The 18,535-nt window shown below is 41.4% G+C and overlaps 1 protein-coding gene across 1 annotated transcript in view; it reads left to right on the top strand.

Annotated features, from left to right (window-relative positions):
* LOC135527561 (chemokine-like protein TAFA-1) overlaps positions 1–9,057 on the top strand; it is a 28,211-nt gene extending 19,154 nt beyond the window's left edge. Inside the window, exons 3-6 of the mRNA XM_064956055.1 lie at positions 5,060–5,200; positions 7,754–7,878; positions 8,120–8,178; positions 8,314–9,057. Of these exons, the coding sequence (XP_064812127.1) occupies positions 5,060–5,200; positions 7,754–7,878; positions 8,120–8,155 (302 nt within the window). The 3' untranslated portion in view covers positions 8,156–8,178; positions 8,314–9,057. The remainder of the gene's footprint in view (positions 1–5,059; positions 5,201–7,753; positions 7,879–8,119; positions 8,179–8,313) is intronic.
* Positions 9,058–18,535: the final 9,478 nt, after the last annotated feature.

Genomic DNA, 18,535 nt, shown 5'->3' with positions numbered 1-18,535 from the left:
TACAAAGTGCTATGTTTGGGGCAAATACAACACATTACATACTTTCAAGCATAGTGGTGGCTGCATCATGTTATGTGTATGCTTGTAATCGTTAAGGACTGTGGAGTTTTTCAGGATAAAAAGAAATGGAGCAAAGCACAGGCAAACTTTTTGAGGAAAACTTGACACTGGGAGATGAATTCACCTTTCAGCAGGACAATAACCTAAAATGCCAAATATACACTGGAGTTGATTACCAAGAAGACAATGAATGTTCCTGAGTGGACAAGTTAGTTTTGACTTAAATAGGCTTGGAAATCTATAGGAAGACCTGAAAATGTTTGTCTAGCAATGATCAACAACCAATTTGACAGAGCTTGAAGAATTATGAAAATAATAATGGGCAAATGTTGCACAATCCTGGTGTGGAAAACTCTTAGAGACTTACAAAGACTCACAGCTGTAATTGATGCCAAGGGTGTTTCTTCAAAGTATCGACTCAGGGGTGTGAATACTTGTGTAAATGAGATAATTCTGTACTTAATTTCTAAAAACTGTTTCATCCATTTTGAATTCAGGCTGTAACACAACAAAATGTGGGATAAGTCAAGGGGCGTGAATACTGTCTGAAAGCACTGTAGATAGTAGACTACAATGCATAATGAAACAATCCCTAGTAAGCTACTGTTTTGAGGGTGGACATACTGTGTTATTTGGAATTAATAGACTGGTTTTATGCATAACAACTTTCTATCCAAGCTGGGAGAGAGAGTGAGGACAGCTCATGTCATGCAGGTTCAGGTAGCCTATATAGGACAGTAGTATATTCAAAACAATCTATTGGTAACTCATTGCTGTTGCATCAAAAATGTATTTTACTATCTGCAATGTTTTAATTTCCAACTTTAATTACCGAACAAGTAATTACATTATTGCCACCAGCCAGCAATCTTAAAATGACAGCATTGCAACACCGTGTATAGCTTTGTGAAATGTTAGGCTTAACATGACAAAATGATGACCAAATAGGCTTAATTAACAATAAAAAATAAAATTGATTTAATTTAAAATTTAACTAGGCAAGTCAGTTAAGAACAAATTCTTATTTACAATGACAGCCTACCCCAGACAAAAGCTGGCCCAATTGTGCGCCGCCCTATGGGATTCCCAATCACGGCCGGATGTGACACAGCCTGCATTTGAACCAGGGACTGCATCTTGCATTGAGATGCAGTGCCTTAGAGCGCTGCACCACACAGAAGCCCCTTGGTTAAAGCAAAGCTGGATATGCCCTAGCACCACAGAAAGCCTATCATCGATCCGATAAGAAATCGACCACAGAAACACATCGCAATTTCAGCACTATGGACAGCTATCGGTATTCTATACTTTGTGAGTGGCTGTCTGGCTGACACATTCGATTATTCATTTTTTTATGGAGGGGGGGGGCATCTCCGACCTTGTAGGGGTCCACTGAAACTGCATTACGCCAGTGACACACACACATACTCTCTGTGTTAATTATAGTAGACAGCAAGTCATGGCATGCTTATGGCATATAGTATTAGTGACATTTCTAGTGAGATGTAGCGACCATTTGCCTTTGAGAAATAGCAGCTTCATTACTGGTGAATAGTCAATTATTGGTCCCATATTGCCCCTGTTCACCTCCATTAGACACAGAGAATCTCAGAGCCACGCAATTGTGGAATATCAATGTTGTGAGTCATTGTCATGCATGTGTTGGCACTACAGTATGAACCTCTATATTAGGGGTAATAAATCATCATTCTTCATTTCCGCTGGGTTTCACTGGGTTTCAGCATGTGTTTGATTGTTTTGTGGACTCCCCAGAAACTGATATACTCCTCTGTTAGTCCTCAGAAAGTGATTTACCATAGACACCATGTGTTGTGTGACCTGTCCAAATCATGGGTTCTTAAATTATTTAGTGTTCACACAAAGGTTTGTCTCTGCAGCCCCCATGAACCGGGGCTCCCAAACCCCTTTTACACTGGTTTGAAATGTTACAACCAACTCCCCTGAGTACCACAGAAAGTACATTGTCAAATGTCAGGACTGTACCTTATCTTTCCTCGAAATGCAGTGAAAAGAGTCAATGCCTCTAAAGAAAATGAAAAAGCGGCCCAGATCTATCGGGTGGCAGGTTGTGTGTTGGCACCTGTGTTGCTGACAAATCCAATGTTCAAAGTCCTGCAGCCAGGAGGAGGGCACTAGCAGAAACATGTCATGGCAACTAAAACAGTGCCATACTAGAAAAGCTCCTCCTGTTCCTGCCTGCCTTTACCACCGACCCCCTGGAACGACTGTCAGTCAACACAACGGCAGTAGAATCAATAAGCTAAGAGATCAGGAACTGGCTCGTGACATGCTTCACATAATGTGCTTCTCCGGGAGAGATGGGAGATATTAAACTGATATTTTTCTGCTTTTTGGAAAATACACAAACTCAACCTTCCATAGAATATCACAGCTTCTATTAGACCTATAGCTACATAACCACATGCATGCACACACTAGTTCTGACACCATTTGTCATATTGACTTTCTTCTCAGTCATTGATAATGGAGGAGGGGAATGGAAATACAGAAAATGATTATATCCTGGCATGGCTCCAGCAGCCGTCACCTGATGAGGCAGTATTCATCTCCAGCCATTATTATTATCCATAGGCAGCTTTTCTCCATCTCCCCTGATATATTCATGATGCAGAGATGTGGTCTTGGGGCATGCAGTGTGTGGCAGTCACCAACTGACTCCACGCCGACTGAGCTTAAAGAACGCTCATCAGTTTTACATTACTTTTGTTTGAAGACACCGAATACACCTGCCCAGCTGGAAATAACCAAGTCTATTTGCATTTTTATTTGATTTTAATATATTCTTCAGCGGTAATGATTTCCAATTATAGAGTATATCCAGACTCAAACGTGTGTTCTCTCTGCTGCTCTCCTCTCAACAAGCAACGAACAAAGTGGATTCTGTTGAGTAGTGTGGTTTTAAATAGATCAAAGGATGAATCTGGGTCTTGTCTTATGCAATTAAGAAGATGCATTAAAGAGAACAAACCCCTGTGGGCTGTATTTGTTTTAACTGGTGCCCTGTTGCTTCCACTGCTAGATCAGGATCAACATTGTGCAAATATGCCCAGTTGTTATACAGTACAACGACCAGGCTCAGAGACATACTTTATGGTCTCTCCTCAACTTCTGCCAAAGGTTGTTGACTTTTTCTCAACCACTAGCCTTGAGTCACAAAAACCCCTCTGAGAATTGGGAAGCCAAAGTTTGTCATTTCTTTCCTCCCCCTCAATTAAACATCAATTACCATTGTTTAACTACTGTATTACAATTATTTCCACCAATTAAACCTCTAGGCTGTCTCTAACGTCACTTCCCGGCTTTGCTGCTATTATTTGCAGTCACTTCTCAGTCGATCCTAGACATTTCAGATATCTGACAGACGTTATGTACAATGCACACTCTGAAAAACACAACGCTATGATGCATAAAGACAGTGGGTGGGTGAAGAATATCACAAATCCTAATACCCTTACTTATAATGGTAACATTTGGAAGCCTCTTAAACAGTCTTTGCATGTCTTATTGAAAATGTGAACGGAATTATTTTGCTAATGAGATAAGTTGTTGGAATGACTGAGCAAGTGAATCGGTAGGAGAGTAGTGTGTGGTCTCCTTTCATCCAAGGGTCAGGCGAGGTGGTGTTAGATAATCTTATCAGGCTCTACCATGATGTCTGAATTATAGCATGAAACCGACACCGACTCATCTCCAACCTGAATTTAAGCTCTTTTAAATGTTAATCTGGGTTTTGACTCTGAATATGGGTTTTACTTGAAATCTCATATCTTTGAAGACAAATCAAAATTTCTATCTAGTTGGTGAAAAGTCCGTTGGCTATATTTGACTAATCTTTGGATATTGCACAAGGTAAGATTATAGCACGAGTGTTATTCAACCCAGTCTCATGGGCTATATGTTCCATTGTATTACTTTCATCAGCAGGTGATATCCACTGCTGCTCTGCAATTAAATTCTCTAGTCATAGAAGATTTATAAAACTTAATGACATATACATTTCTCAACAAATTTCTCCAAGTGGGAAAATGTTCATACTTGCCTCATTTTGAAAATACAAAGGAATATACTTTCTCTCTACAAACTCCTCCAAATGGGAAGCTTTACATTTCTCCTACCTGATTCACAATAAACCTCCCTTGTTTCTGGTCAACAGACAGGCCTAATTGTTGGATGGGTCCTACTTGTTGTGTTGACAGTGTCAGGTGTAGGGGCAGACCGCTGAGGACAGCAGGTGGGGCCTCCTGATAGGGAGATGTCTGTCCTGTAGGCAGAGTAAGCCAGCCAGGCTGATAAAGAGGGACAGCAGGCAGGTGTCCTGTAGGCAAAGATAACCAACCTCCTGATAATTACATGAAGGGCCATTATTCAGACTGAGGGGGAGGGATGGCCCCTGAAGACATTCTCATCTTGCTTATAGATGTGTCTTTATCTACTGGCTCTCCATTATCATCATCATTCTATCACACACACACACCAGGGGCCTCACTCAGTCAAAGCACAACAGACATTACTCTTGTTTATGATAAATCTGCTTGACATATTAAGAGCTGTCACATGTAATAAACTTGTAATGTATTGCATAAAGGTATTCCATCTACTGTGTGTTGATATTGTGATAAAAACCGAAAACATACACAGGTGGTAAAGCTATTTAACAGACCACCAACAATCCTACATATACAGCTACATAAATCATTGTTAATTGTGCTGACTTCACTATCAAGTAAGCCAGGGGATCTTTCAGCTTCAGACCCAAATGAGAAATTGACCGCTCTTCCGTGACCCAAATCCTCCTACAATGACCCCAACTGAAAATAAATAGTACGTGATTATAGATGTATCCTCCTAACTCACGACCTATCTCTCACATGCCCAGGGCCCACTTTGGGATACAGGGATAGTTTAAGAAACCCTGGACTAAGCTCAGGAGTTATTCTGAATTGTTGTTTTTTCTTAGAGGGAGGAACATGTGAGGTGATTGCTGCTCACAGATGCTGTAATAAGAACAAGATTGAAGAGCGGTCCCAGACAGTCAAGTGTTCCTGTCTACCAGGGAAGGTGGCAGGGACTACCAGGAACAGACCCTCCTGTGTTGACGGTGAGTACCACTACTACCATCACAATCCCCATTGGTATTGCAGGCGCAAGAGAAGTGTTGGCACTATCACTGATTGGACTCATTCAACAGTCCTTTAAAATATGTTTCTCCAGGGTTGCATAAAAGTAGTACAATATATCATTTGGAGTGTGTATGATGCTTCCGCCTTTCCCAATACATCTGGAATAGCAAATAGCAGGTGGCCAGTAGAAATAGAGAGCCCCATGCTCTATCCCTTTCGTCTGATTAGATGACTGTAGAAGTATGAACCTGAGAGAACGTATCGAAGAACATATACAATTCCTCAATGGCAATCATTTTCTAGACCTAGAGAAGCTACCATGGTTCTTTATTTATTATGCGTTTTGTTTTAAATAGTGTCAAGTCTAAGACAGGATGCCCAAGGAGTTGTTGTTATTGATTAATAGATGCACTATAACCTTGGTTCGACCAGCCTCCTGGCAACAAACCTTGGTAACCCTGTTTACCATAAGGAACAGGTCCAAGTGAGGCCCTCATGGTGATGAATATGTATGACTGGAAAACCACTTAGACTACGACATTAAAGAACACTGTTAGAGCAGCTGGCTGCAGTGTTCATGGACATATTCAACCTCTCCCTGTCCCCGTCTGTGATCCCCACATGCTTCAAGATGTCCACCATTGTCTCTGTACCAAAGCAAACTAAAGTAACCTGCCTAATGACTATTGGCCTGTAGCGCTCACTTCTGTCATCATTAAATGCTTCGAGAGGCTGATCAAGGACCACACCAGCTCCACCTTACCTGCACCCTGGACCTACTCCAATTAGCATACTTCCCCAACAGATCCCAGGATGATGCAATCACCATTGCTCTACACACTGCCCTGTCCCATCTGGACAAGAGGAACACCTATTTGAGAATACTGTTCCTCGACTACAGCTGTGTTCAACACCATAGTCCCCTCCAAGCTCAACACTAAGCTCAGGACCCTGGGTCTGAACACCTCCCTCTGCAACTGGATCCTGGACTTCCTGACAGGCAGACCCCAGGTGGTGAGGGTAGGCAAAAACAGCTGCACAATCGAGAGCATCTTGACCGGCTGCATCACCGCCTGGTACGGCAGCTGCACCGCCCTCAACCAGAAGGCTCTACAGCCCAATATATCACTGGGGGTAGAACATTTACACCAGGCGGTGACTGAGGAAGTCCCGAAAGATTGTCAAGGACTCCAGTCACCCAAGCCACGGACTGTTCCCTCAGTTACCATCTGGCAAGCTGTATCAGAGCATGAGGTCTCGGACCTACAGGCTCAGAGACAGCTAGTACCACCAGGAAATCAGACTGCTGAACAGTTAACTCTAGCTGTCTCCCTGCACAGACCTGGACCTTAGAGACTATATACACCTTAGAGGTTATTTGCACTGACTACTCAAACATCCAACCCTCACACACAAACTTACACACACAATCACCTATAAAACACACACACACAATTACCCGCACACATTTAGAACACACACACACACACACACACACACACACACACACACACACACACACACACACACACACACACACACACACACACACACACACACACACACACACACACACACACACACACAACACTGTTGTTCAATTATATACTATTGATTCCACTGTGTGACCAAGTCACTACCCACTCTATATTTGTAAATACAGTGTTATACAGTCCATAACATTTGATTTGAATTGAAACACTCAAACCAAATATTTTCTGAACTTACTGGCCACATACAACACAACTACCTCATTTTGTGCTGCGGAATTGCAGTGATGCTTTATGAATTGTATGTATTGGGCTTTTGACTGATGAGGCACAATTTTACCATCTCTAGTAAAGATCCAACAGAAGCCAATATTAACCTATATATTCTTCCTGTGCTGTACAGCGAGCATTACTTCTCACCTGCTTGTCTGCTTCTTTAGATTCTAACCATTAGATGATATTGCCATAATTACTGAGCAGAGTAGACAGAGTGAGGGAATTTCAGGTCTATTCTGTCTGTCAGGACTGACAGGGTATTTTCTTCTGTCAAACATCTGAGATGTGCTGGACATTTAACCTGTATTTAAGGCAATTTTCTTTTCCCAGAGCAAGAATATGGCCTGCATTAGAGTCACAGCTATGCCTCCTCCTACACATGTCTAGACGTCTGTCTTTCTCTTTGATTTATAACGCATGTAAGAAATGCAATGATATACAATTCTTTCAATAATTCACTTAGGGTTGTTTCAGTGCATATTTTGTTTTGTAAGTACTGGAACAAGGATTCCGATTTGGATTTTGATCGATTATTACACCATACAGGTAGGGATGTTAGAGATCTAAGACAAGGGAGAGTTGACAGTTACTTTGATATTTGTCAGACAGATTCCCACAATTTAGATGTGTGTGTCTGTCATGTGATGAACAAAGCAACCGACCCTCTAGTCACCAATCCATCTCCAAGTCATGCACTGCTATCACATATAGCCGTTCCACTGGGTAAGACATACTCAGGTCACCTTATCCATTTGTTGCCTGCAGCATCCATAGTGATTGGGAAGTGGTGGTGCGAGATGGAGCCCTGCCTGGAGGGAGAGGAGTGCAAGACGCTGCCTGACAACTCAGGCTGGATGTGTTACGCTGGGAACAAGATCAAAACCACCCGGGTAAGATAGCCTCTCGTTACCATTTGAAACAGAGACATACTGAAGGAGGGAGAGTTACAGTCATGAGGAATTTGCACCAACAGAACAATACAGACTATACATTTAAAGACAAAGGCACAAGGTATTGACTGAAGTATATATCTATACTACCTAATACCTATTTTATACTGGTTAGGGCCTGTAAGTAAGCATTTCACTGTACACTTTGATTTGTTTTACTAATGTCTCCTTTCTTTTTTAGAACACCCAACAGCCTGCAAGCGAAGAATACCTCTAACTTTAGACGGACCAACTGCAGAGGTCAGCTTTGACATGTTCCATGGAGCTGTTACTGTATACCATCTTATCATAAAGCCTCTAATAAACAAGATGAACATTACAGCTGCACTGCAATATATCACAATATCTTAGTGCTCTCCCTTTTGTTTGTTTCAGATCAATCCAAGGACCCAACAAAGACATTCAGTTTGCTTTCCTGGATGTGTGAATTCTCAAAACAACTGCTGCTCAAGGGTATTGGGAATGATGCAGTTCAAGGATACCAGTGGGGGACCTTATTGAATTCTGAATTGTGTTCTTTGAGGAAACACTGCTTTTGGATGTACAGCACATCTGTTGTCAGACAACTCAGACAGACTCTGCGAGATGGGCAGACATTTCTGGGTTACCTTTAGCAAGTACTTGCAGTGGGGAGTCAGGATTCTGTATATACCCTGTATATACCATGTTTCAGTGTCTTCATGTTAACAAGAACATTGTCTACAGTATGATGGTGGTGAGATGTAAATGATTCCAAACCCTGATCTGTTCTGTTCTTGTCCATGTGTTCTAGGTTTCAGACCACAGCCAAAAGTCTAATATTTCTCAGACATTCAATAACCTATAGGTTTTACATCACGTGCGGATGCAACTGTACATTGGTTGTTAAAAGGAATAATTTGACCAATATAACAACACATATTTTTGTTATGAAAAAAAAACGTTTTGTATTTGAATGCATTCAGTCAACTCAGTTGCTTCGTCATCCCTCTTAGAAATAACAACACTTATAGTCCAGTTATCTTTCAAAAGGTTGATTGCTCACCAAAAATACAGTATGCTTGTTTTGTTTTTTACTCCTTTAGATGCCTTATGTGTGTCTTCTTCAACAACATATTAAAAGTCTACCATTGCTCTGTGCGTAAATATTGAATTAAAGTATGTTGTGTTATGTAATTAAATATATATTTTGTACTGGCTGCACAGAGCCATTTACCTCTAAAATTGAAGTATCGACGAATCAGCCTATCCTACTAAGTGATGAAATCTGGATAATAATTGCCTCTATAGCGCACAGATGTCAGAAAGCACAACGATCACAATCAACTAGCTTGCTAACTGGGTTAAGCAAGTAGAGGAAAACACATGAACAGAATATCAATGTTAAATTTGTACATGTATCTTTGTAATGGGTACTAGACCAGTTGTTCCACTAAAACAACACAACTCCAGCTCTCTTCCCTGACATAATTCTAACCTAACAAATAGTTTTTTTTGGTATCCTGCTCTCCTTGTAAATAAGAAATGAGCTTGTTTAGGACTAATAAGGACAGTCAATGAAGAACACATTTTCTCTGAAGTCTTCCACTTAACAAAGAATGCTCAACGGAGCATGAAGCAGATTATACAAAGACTGTGCTATTACAATGCGTCAGGGAACCAAGCAGCCAGTGGGCAAATTTGATTTAAATCCACCAGACACCCTGAGTGTTGCTCTCTGGCACATGTTTTCTGAAATCTTCATATGTGTGGATCAAACACATCGTACAAACACACACTGAAATCACATCACACCAACGACAGGAAGGCTAGAGACAACACAATGCAATATGCAAGTAAAGGCACTGTATCCTAACTGTATTCTAGAAAGTCTTATATGGGCTCGTATCCACAAAGCATCTCAAAGTAGGAGTGCTGATCTATGATCAGTTTAGCCTTTTAGATCATAATGAATAAGATTATATGGACGCTTTGTGGATACCATTTCTTAAAGAGGATTCCAAACTGAACAATAGGTTGTTATCAGTATCACAATAAGCTGCAGAGCGTTCGATTTGCCTACTGAGGGACAAGGAGTCAAATCTTTTCATCATAGGCCTACCTAGCGAAGTTTGCTAACATGATCACCTTTTCAACATTGTTTTTAGGAGTGTTTAATAACGATTGCTGCTGACTGGCATGATGGGCTACATTGATTGGTTGATCACGTCAATTGGATAGCAAGCTAATAACTAGCCCAAAGGCCAGCAGATGTTGATATTGATATGGTATTGATGTATTCATCTTGCTGTCCAAACACATTGTATGTAGCTGGCAATGAATTCATATCTCTCGTGGAACAGTTGGTACCCAAAACATTGTCCATTCAGGCTGCAAAGGCATTTTCCACCACCATGCTAGTGGCTTAGAATGCGTTTGGACGGTAAAATGGAAACGACTCGATATCTCCATCTGCCAGCCTTTGGGCTAGCTAATAACAGATTACGTCAATATGGCTTGTTAACTAGCTAACTTTCAGGGGATAAACTAGATGGCTATATCCAAATATTGTTTGATTTGCTTGCCATCTATAGTGGCGATGACAGTAGTCTGACTGACAACTTTACCAGGATGAGGACTTGCCATTATCAAGCTCTTTCCAAAGCCTAATCTCTGATGGAGCAAGCTACATGACACATGTTGTTTTCTTAGCTAGCTAGCTATTTGCCAAATGAAAAGGCTACCGTCATGTGTCTGAAAATGCATGATCACTTGATGTTTAGTGATCATGAAAAGCATGCTGTTACTTGCTGTATAACTCTGATGATAGAGCTAAATGTGGAATAATCGGAAATGTGTCGTTCTTACTATACTCTTCCAGAGGTGATGATATCAAAAGAAAATAATTCTAACATTTAATTAACGATGCCTTGAAAACGGCACATAGCTGTCAATGGTTTTAGTGGAGCTGGTCATCTCAAAATCGAATGATGTGCACTGTATAGTGACATTTTATTGATAACGACCGATTGAAAAATTGGTAGTGTGCACACTACCTGTGTAAGGACACAGCCTAAGAGAGCAAAATAATGACTCAACCACTGTTTAATGGACTATGTGCTTCCTTTAAAGGCTCCCTTTACAATCATGCTGCAGATGAAATGATTAAGCACAGAAGACACCAGCTGGTGAGACCGGGCTACTGGGATTCTGGGAAAAAGATAAATGAGAGAGGTGAACGGTAGTTGAAGGTGAAACCACGGTATGCAGCATTTTGCCTCATGGAGGGAATCAAGTTTAATTGTCACATGCACAAGTACAGTGAAATGCCTTTCTTGCAAGCTCTAAACCCAACAATGCAGTGATCAATATCAATGTAGTACAAAAAAATAGCATAAGGTAGAACAAAAACACACAAGAAATAAAAATAATAAAATGAGAAAGTAAGAATATACACGGTCAGTTCCAATACAACATTTACAATATGCAGGGATACTGGAGTGATAGAGGTAGAAGTGGATGCTCCTCAGAGTAGGAAGGGGAGGACCATCCTCCTCAGTGAATTTCCCAAAAATGTAAATAGTGAAACATTTCAAAAGTTATCCTTTTTAGATACAACAATACTAAATATTTTCACGTCACCAAATAATTGATTAAAACACACTGTTTGCAATGAAGGTCTCCAGTAGCCTCAGCAGCCCAGCTAGCAATGAGGAATCGGCCCAGAAGCAGCCCTCTTGCGGGGGCCGGAACTGATTGAATCGGTGTCGGACTCGGCCCAGAATCAAAATGAATGACTGCCCAGAATCAGCCCAAGTACATTGGGCCGTTTCCGTGTACCAGAATTCAGCCGGCATCTTACCAGAATCGGCCCAGAAGCGGCCCGATGCAAATTTAAATAAATGTATACAAAATTTCCCGATTTAGTCATTTTAAATATTACTATTATACATACAAATTATACCCATCCACAAAAAAAACATTTTGTCTCAGAGGAAACACCATGCGCATGCACCTAGCCCACCACAGGAGTCGCTACAGCGCAATAGGACAAGGATATCCCGGCCAGCCAAACCCTCCCCTAACTCGGACGACGCTGGGAGTCGCATCATTGGTCTCCCGGTCGCGGCCGGAACGGGTCTCGAACCAGCCTCTGTAGAAACGCAGTTTGCACTGCGACACAGTGTCTTAGACCTCTGCGCCACTCGGGAAGTTCCAGCCACAAAGTTTTTAATGCTTATCAATTGCCTTGCACAAAGTAGCAAAATACAAAAATACTACACAGGACTCTTAAAGAATTTCATTTAAATGTGAATTGTATTTTTTGATCACAGAAACAATGAGGAAAATATGGAAAAATAAAGAAATAATGAAATGTGTAATAATCTGCCAGAGAGTTGCCCCAATCGGCCCGAGCCCCAAGTAATACACTTGGGCCAGATAACTCACACCGGAATCAGCCCGAGTTCAATCCCCGTATCCTAGCCATAAGTAATACTGCCGGAGGTGGCTCGGGCTCGGGGCACATGACGTCGGCCGAGTCTGACTATCAGCTGAGTACCCCGACTCTCAGCTGGAATCGGCCCAGATCCACTGTGCTAGCTGGAATCACTCTGTAGGGTAGCACCATGGTGTAGCCAGAGGAGAGCTAGCTTCTGTCCTCCTCTGGGTACATGGACTTCAATACAAAACCTAGCAGGCTTATGGTTCTCACCCCTTTCCATAGACTTACACAGTAATTATGACAACTTCAGGAGGACATCCTCCAACCTATCAGAGCTCTTGCAGCATGAACTGACATATTGTTCACCCAATCGAAGAATCAGAGAATGAATCTAGCATAAGCTATAGTAGAGCTAGGTAGCACTGTAGTGCATAAAATGTGTTGAGTAGTTTTATTTTACCAGGTAAGTTGACTGAGAACACGTTCTCATTTGCAGCAACGACCTGGGGAATAGTTACAGGGGAGAGGAGGGGGATGAATGAGCCAATAGTAAACTGGAGATTATTAGGTGACCGTGATGGTTTGAGGGCCAGATTGGGAGAATTTAGCCAGGACACCGGGGTTAACACCCCTACTTTTACAATAAATGCCATGGGATCTTTAATGCCCTCAGAGAGTCAAGACACCTGTTTAACATCCCATCAGAAAGACTGCACCCTACACAGGGCAGTGTCCCCAATCACTGCCCTGGGGTATTGGGATATTTTTTTAGACCAGAGGAAAGAGTGCCTCCTACTGGCCCTCCAACACCACTTCCAGCAGCATCTGGTCTCCCATCCAGGAACTGACCAGGACCAACCCTGCTTGGCTTCAAAAGCAAGCCAGCAGTGGTATGCTGTTGACTCAAACAGAGAGAAAGACAATAGTTGAATGGTTTTGAACAAATTAATTTCTTCCAAAATGAAGGCGAAGCAAGAAAGAGAGAGCGAAAGTTAGCCATATTTGGTTGTATTTTTTAAACTTTCACTTTCGCTTAGCAAGACAATTTGGCTAGCTAGTTTAACCTACTCAAACACCTGGCTCAAACAGAGAGGGATGCTATGTTAGCTAGCTGGCTATGGCTATCCAACACTGGAACTCTTCCAAATCAAGGTAAGCTTTTGGTTTTATTAATTTATTGCCACCTTGGCCCGCTGGGGACTGCATTCAGTCTGTACACTGTAACTGCTAAACTGCATTCTGTCTGTACTGTACTGCATAAATGTAGCGGATTTACTAACGCTTTAGTTCTAGTACTGTAGTTCTCGTTAACTATGACTTGACAACGATGTAGGCTGTGTGTAGTAGTTCGCGGAAGTTAGCTTGGAAAGGTTTTTTCACCTTTTTCACTGATGTCCACAAGCAAAGGGAAAATGTGAGAGGAGGAGAATATTTGTGAGAAGTAATTACATATACAACGAGCAAAGTGATCATGCTGTTTATGTGGCTGCTATGAAAGTGAACTGTGTTTGCATGTGATATGGGTGGATTCCTTCCACCGATTAGGTTGAAAAATGTTTCTCAAACGGAATGAAATGGGGATAAACATACCTGAATTTTCCCAATAGAAACTGTAATTTCCAAATGTTGGACTAATGATTACACCCTAGATCAGTTAGATGCAGGCAAGTGTGTGCAAGGCAATATTGAATGTGTAACTGTCTGTCACCTTCATTACTCAAAATTAGAGTATCATGTAGGATCCTTACCCTAACAATGTTACATTGAGCTGGGTGAATGGAATATGAATGACAGTCATCCAATATGCTGTAATAGAAATAAGGCCATGCTGATAAAAATAAAATAATTATCTTCCCTCATCTTAAACGGCACCAACCACCACTGAGAGGTAGATATGTATAGGGGTTAGGTGACTAAGCATCAGGATGTATGATAAACAGAGTAGCATCAGCGTAAATTAAGATTGTATGTGAGTGTGTGAGCGTGTGTGCAGCGTCAGTATTAATGTTTGTGCATGTCATTTGTGTTTTAGAGTGTCAGTGTCAGTGAGTGTGTAAAGTCCTGTGAGTGTGCATAGAGACAATGCACAAATAAAATAATTACGAGGGTCAACTCAGATAGTCCGTGTAGCCATTTTGTTAGCTATTTAGCAGTCTTATGGCTTGGGGATAGAAGCTATTTCAGGCGCCTGTTGGTGTCAGACTTGATGCACTAGTACCGCTTGCCATAGAGAAGCAGAAAGAACGGTCTATGGCTTGGGTGGCTGGACTCTTTAACAATTTTCTGGGCCTTCCTTTCACACGCCTAATATAGAGTTTCTGGATGGCAGGGAGCTTGGCCCCATTGATGTACAGGGCTGTCCTCACTACCCTCTGTAGTGCGAGCAGTGCTGTTGCCATACCAAGCCATACCAAGCAGTGATGCAGCCAGTCAAGATGCTCTCAGTGCTGCAGCTGTAAGACTTTTTGAGGATTTGAGGGCCAAACTTTATAACCTCTTGAGGGGGAAGAGGCACTGTTGTGCATTCTTCATGACTGTGTGTGTGTGGCCCATTTGAAGTCCTAATGATTTGGACCCCGAGGGACTTGAATCTCTCGACCTGCTCCCCTGAAGTCCTGTCAATATGGATGGGGGCGTGTTCACCCCGTTTCCTGCAGTTCACAATCAGCTCCTTGGTCTTGCTGACTTTGAGGGAGAGGTTGTGGTCCCGGCACTACACTACCGGGTCTCTGACCTCCTCCATGTAGGTTGTCTCATCGTCGCCTGTAATCAGGCCTACCACCGTCGTGTCGTCAACAAACTTGAGGATGGTGGTGGAGTCCTGTGTGGCCACGCAGTCGTGGGTGAACAGGGAGTACAGGAGGGGACTAGCGTGGAGTGCAGTTGAGATTGCGTCATCTATGGATCTGTTGGGGCGGTATGCAAATTAGAGTGGGTCTATGTTGTCTGGGATGATGGAGTTGATGTGTGCCATAACCAGCCTTTCAAAGCACTTCATGAGTATAGCTGTGAGTGCTACAGGGTGGTAATCATTGTGGCATAAAGCCTTAGAATTATTGGGAACAGGAAGGATGTTAGTCATCTTAAAACATGTGGGGATTACAGGCTGGGACAAGGAGAGAATGATAATTACTGTGAACAAGACTGCCAGCTGATCTGCGCATGCTCAGCTAAATTGGTGCGCAGATCAGCTCAAATGAAGTACTCTGAAAAGTCCTCATCTTCAATTATCTGTGGATGAGTTGTTGAAACTGAGGTCCTGACTCTCAGTGGTCATTCAAAATTGTGTGACCAGAATATGGGTGTTAATCCTGGTGCTCTGGCCGAGCGACATTCTCAATACTTATCCTACCAATAGCTACTCAATCTCAGCTTCCAATTGTGTCATTCAGTCACTCTCCTCTCCCACTTCCCCAGAACCTGACATTCAGCCATATTCTGTTTCTAACTAAAGTTGATTTGTTTGGTCCTCCTTTACACTACCAAACACTGTGGCACTATTGATAATTTAATGTCAGCTAAGTGCAGGAGTTTCTGAAGTAGCACCAGCACCATAAAATCAGACATTCTTAAGTCACGCTCTGGGCCTCTCCCAAGGGGCCTGATTTCTCACATTTGGGTGCAGAACCGTGACAAATACGTGACAACTGACGTTGATCCGCCTTGACTTTCTGTCAGGACGTGATTGAGGCATCATGGGACAACAGTGCAATCTGGACTCAGGGGGAGACGTAACATAGTAACTGTAAATCTGTCTCCTCCATTTAGTATGATATGTTATGTTTTGTATGGTATGTATGAATTTGTGCATATCCATCATCCATTTCGTATAATATGTTACGAATTCCAATTTGTATGATGTTACGAATTATAATTCGTTCAATATGCTACGAATTTGCAGTGCGTATGATATGTTATGAATTCCAATTTGTTGTGGCTAATGTTAACCACCTAGTTAACATTCGCTAGGCTAGGGGGTTAAATGATTAAGGTTAGGGTTAAGGGAAGGGTTAGCAAACATGCAAAGTAGCCATTTAGCTGAAATACTAAAGTTGTCCGTGATGACATTCAAACACGCAACATTTGGTTTGCTAGACATTCGCGTTATACTTTAACCCATCCTCCCGAACAACCACCCTACTTTTGATTTTGCCTCAAGTAACTTTCTGTCTTATGTAAACATACCAAACGTAACATCACATACTAACTCGAGTGTCCCGGATTTACATTTTATATGTTACGTCTTGTCTCTGAGACCAGGCTGAATATTGAGGTACCTATGGGACCACTTTCCTGCTGGATCCCCATGGAATACTTTAGATATGAACATATTCAAACGGGGTGACACTAACAGTATATTCATGCTCAATGTGGTACTTTAGATCTGCAGCAACCCATTTACACATTTTCAAAGTCAGTCAGTATCAATATCATGATGGGTGGTGTCAGGTATGAAGTCAATGATTGTATCAAGAGGGAGTTAATGAACCTCTAAAGTGAATGCCACTACTTCAGCCATCATTACATTTAAGTGAATGTCTAATGTACAGTAGTTTATGTGGACAACTGGCAAAAAACAATGCATGGCCGCATACAGACTGTACATAGATAGTAGAGTAAATCAAACGGCTCTAGTGTTTGCCATTCTCTCCAAGTACAACAGGCAGCAGCGAGCCACCAATATATTACCAAGTCTAATCACATCCTCGCAAACCAGGCACTGTCTCCTTGTTTCCCTGTGGGATGCTGGGATTTCAAAGTCAAGATAACGTGGACCAAACTGGATTCTAATTAAAGTTGACATCAGGTTCCTCTCCCGGCTCCTCCAGCTTTCATCTAAATCATTCATGCTGAGAAGGCCGGGGCCGCCACGCCATTTGGGCTCTATCAATGATTAAAGACTTGATCAAGCAAACAAAAACAACAACACATTCAACAGTACCAGATTTGTGGGATTTAAAAGCCCTGAGATTGTCATCTTTAAAACATTACTGACATCATATGAGTCATGTATGAATCCTACTAATAGTATACCAGTTGATGTTAACTTATAGCAGTATTCACTCAACATATTATCATTAAGCATTTCTGTAACAATTGTTGCTGTATGTCATCATGTCATGACGTCAATTTGGCAGTAATCTAATGCACTGATGAATTCCCATGAATTATACATATGCCATGTTTGATAATAACATACTTATACAGTATACAGATTAGAATGAAGGTCAGGGAAAGTGATATTTCAAAATCTTTTTTAGAATAAAATCATTATATTTTGTGAAAGTGCTACATTGATAAATCTACAGGGTTACGCCTTGTGAAGTATATATTTTTGCAAAAACATACCAGACTGACGCTTATTAATAATATAATGTTGACAGGGTAGTGTTTTCAGTGGTGACCTGCTGTGAACCCGCAGCCTGGAACCTGATATTCTTTGACATGTGTTGAAACTGACACTGACAATGTGTTATGTGTTGGGGGCCCTGTCTCTCAGTGACCTTGGACACTCAGTGTACCTTACATAAACATTACCCAGCTGATGTTCAGGAAGCAATAATGTTTAAATGTACAGCTTTTCCCTTGTAAATGACCCATCACAATGCAAAGGTGAATTCAATAATTGTTGACTTGTAAAAAGTCTGTTTTACGTTTTAAAATATTTTACAAAATGAATGAAATCTCTGAGAAGGGGTGAGAATATTGTGGTAACACTGGGGCATACAAAGCTACAATAGTTACACAGTGAATAAGGACATTGTGTATAATGCTAGAACAACATGGTAGAATGTGAAATGTAACCACATTGCCTTGTACTGTCTGGGTAACATGAAATAGGCAGAGTCAGAGTCTTTTTGTGCTCTCCCTCCCTATCTGTTGTGTCTTGCTGTGGGTTATTTTCTTGTCTCTGCTGTGAGCTCACCATGTTGACTTTAATAGAGTGTGACAGTAAATTACAATTACCCATATGCAAGATACTTTCAAAATAGTCCATGCAATTAGGCTGCCCTGATATGACAATTGTTTTATAAATCATAGATACATATTAAATATTAAATAATTTAATTTACATATTAAATCATGTTTACTGCAAAAATGTCCTACATACTATATGATATAATTAGCATGAAAAACAGGGAGAAAGACTGCATACTGTGGTTTCATGTACTTGATAAGAAGTAGCTACAGTAC

Source organism: Oncorhynchus masou, chromosome 33, assembly GCF_036934945.1.
Source record: "Oncorhynchus masou masou isolate Uvic2021 chromosome 33, UVic_Omas_1.1, whole genome shotgun sequence".
Lineage (NCBI taxonomy): Eukaryota > Metazoa > Chordata > Actinopteri > Salmoniformes > Salmonidae > Oncorhynchus > Oncorhynchus masou.
Note: the sequence above shows the minus strand (reverse complement) of the source record. Positions and strands in the feature narration are given on the sequence as shown.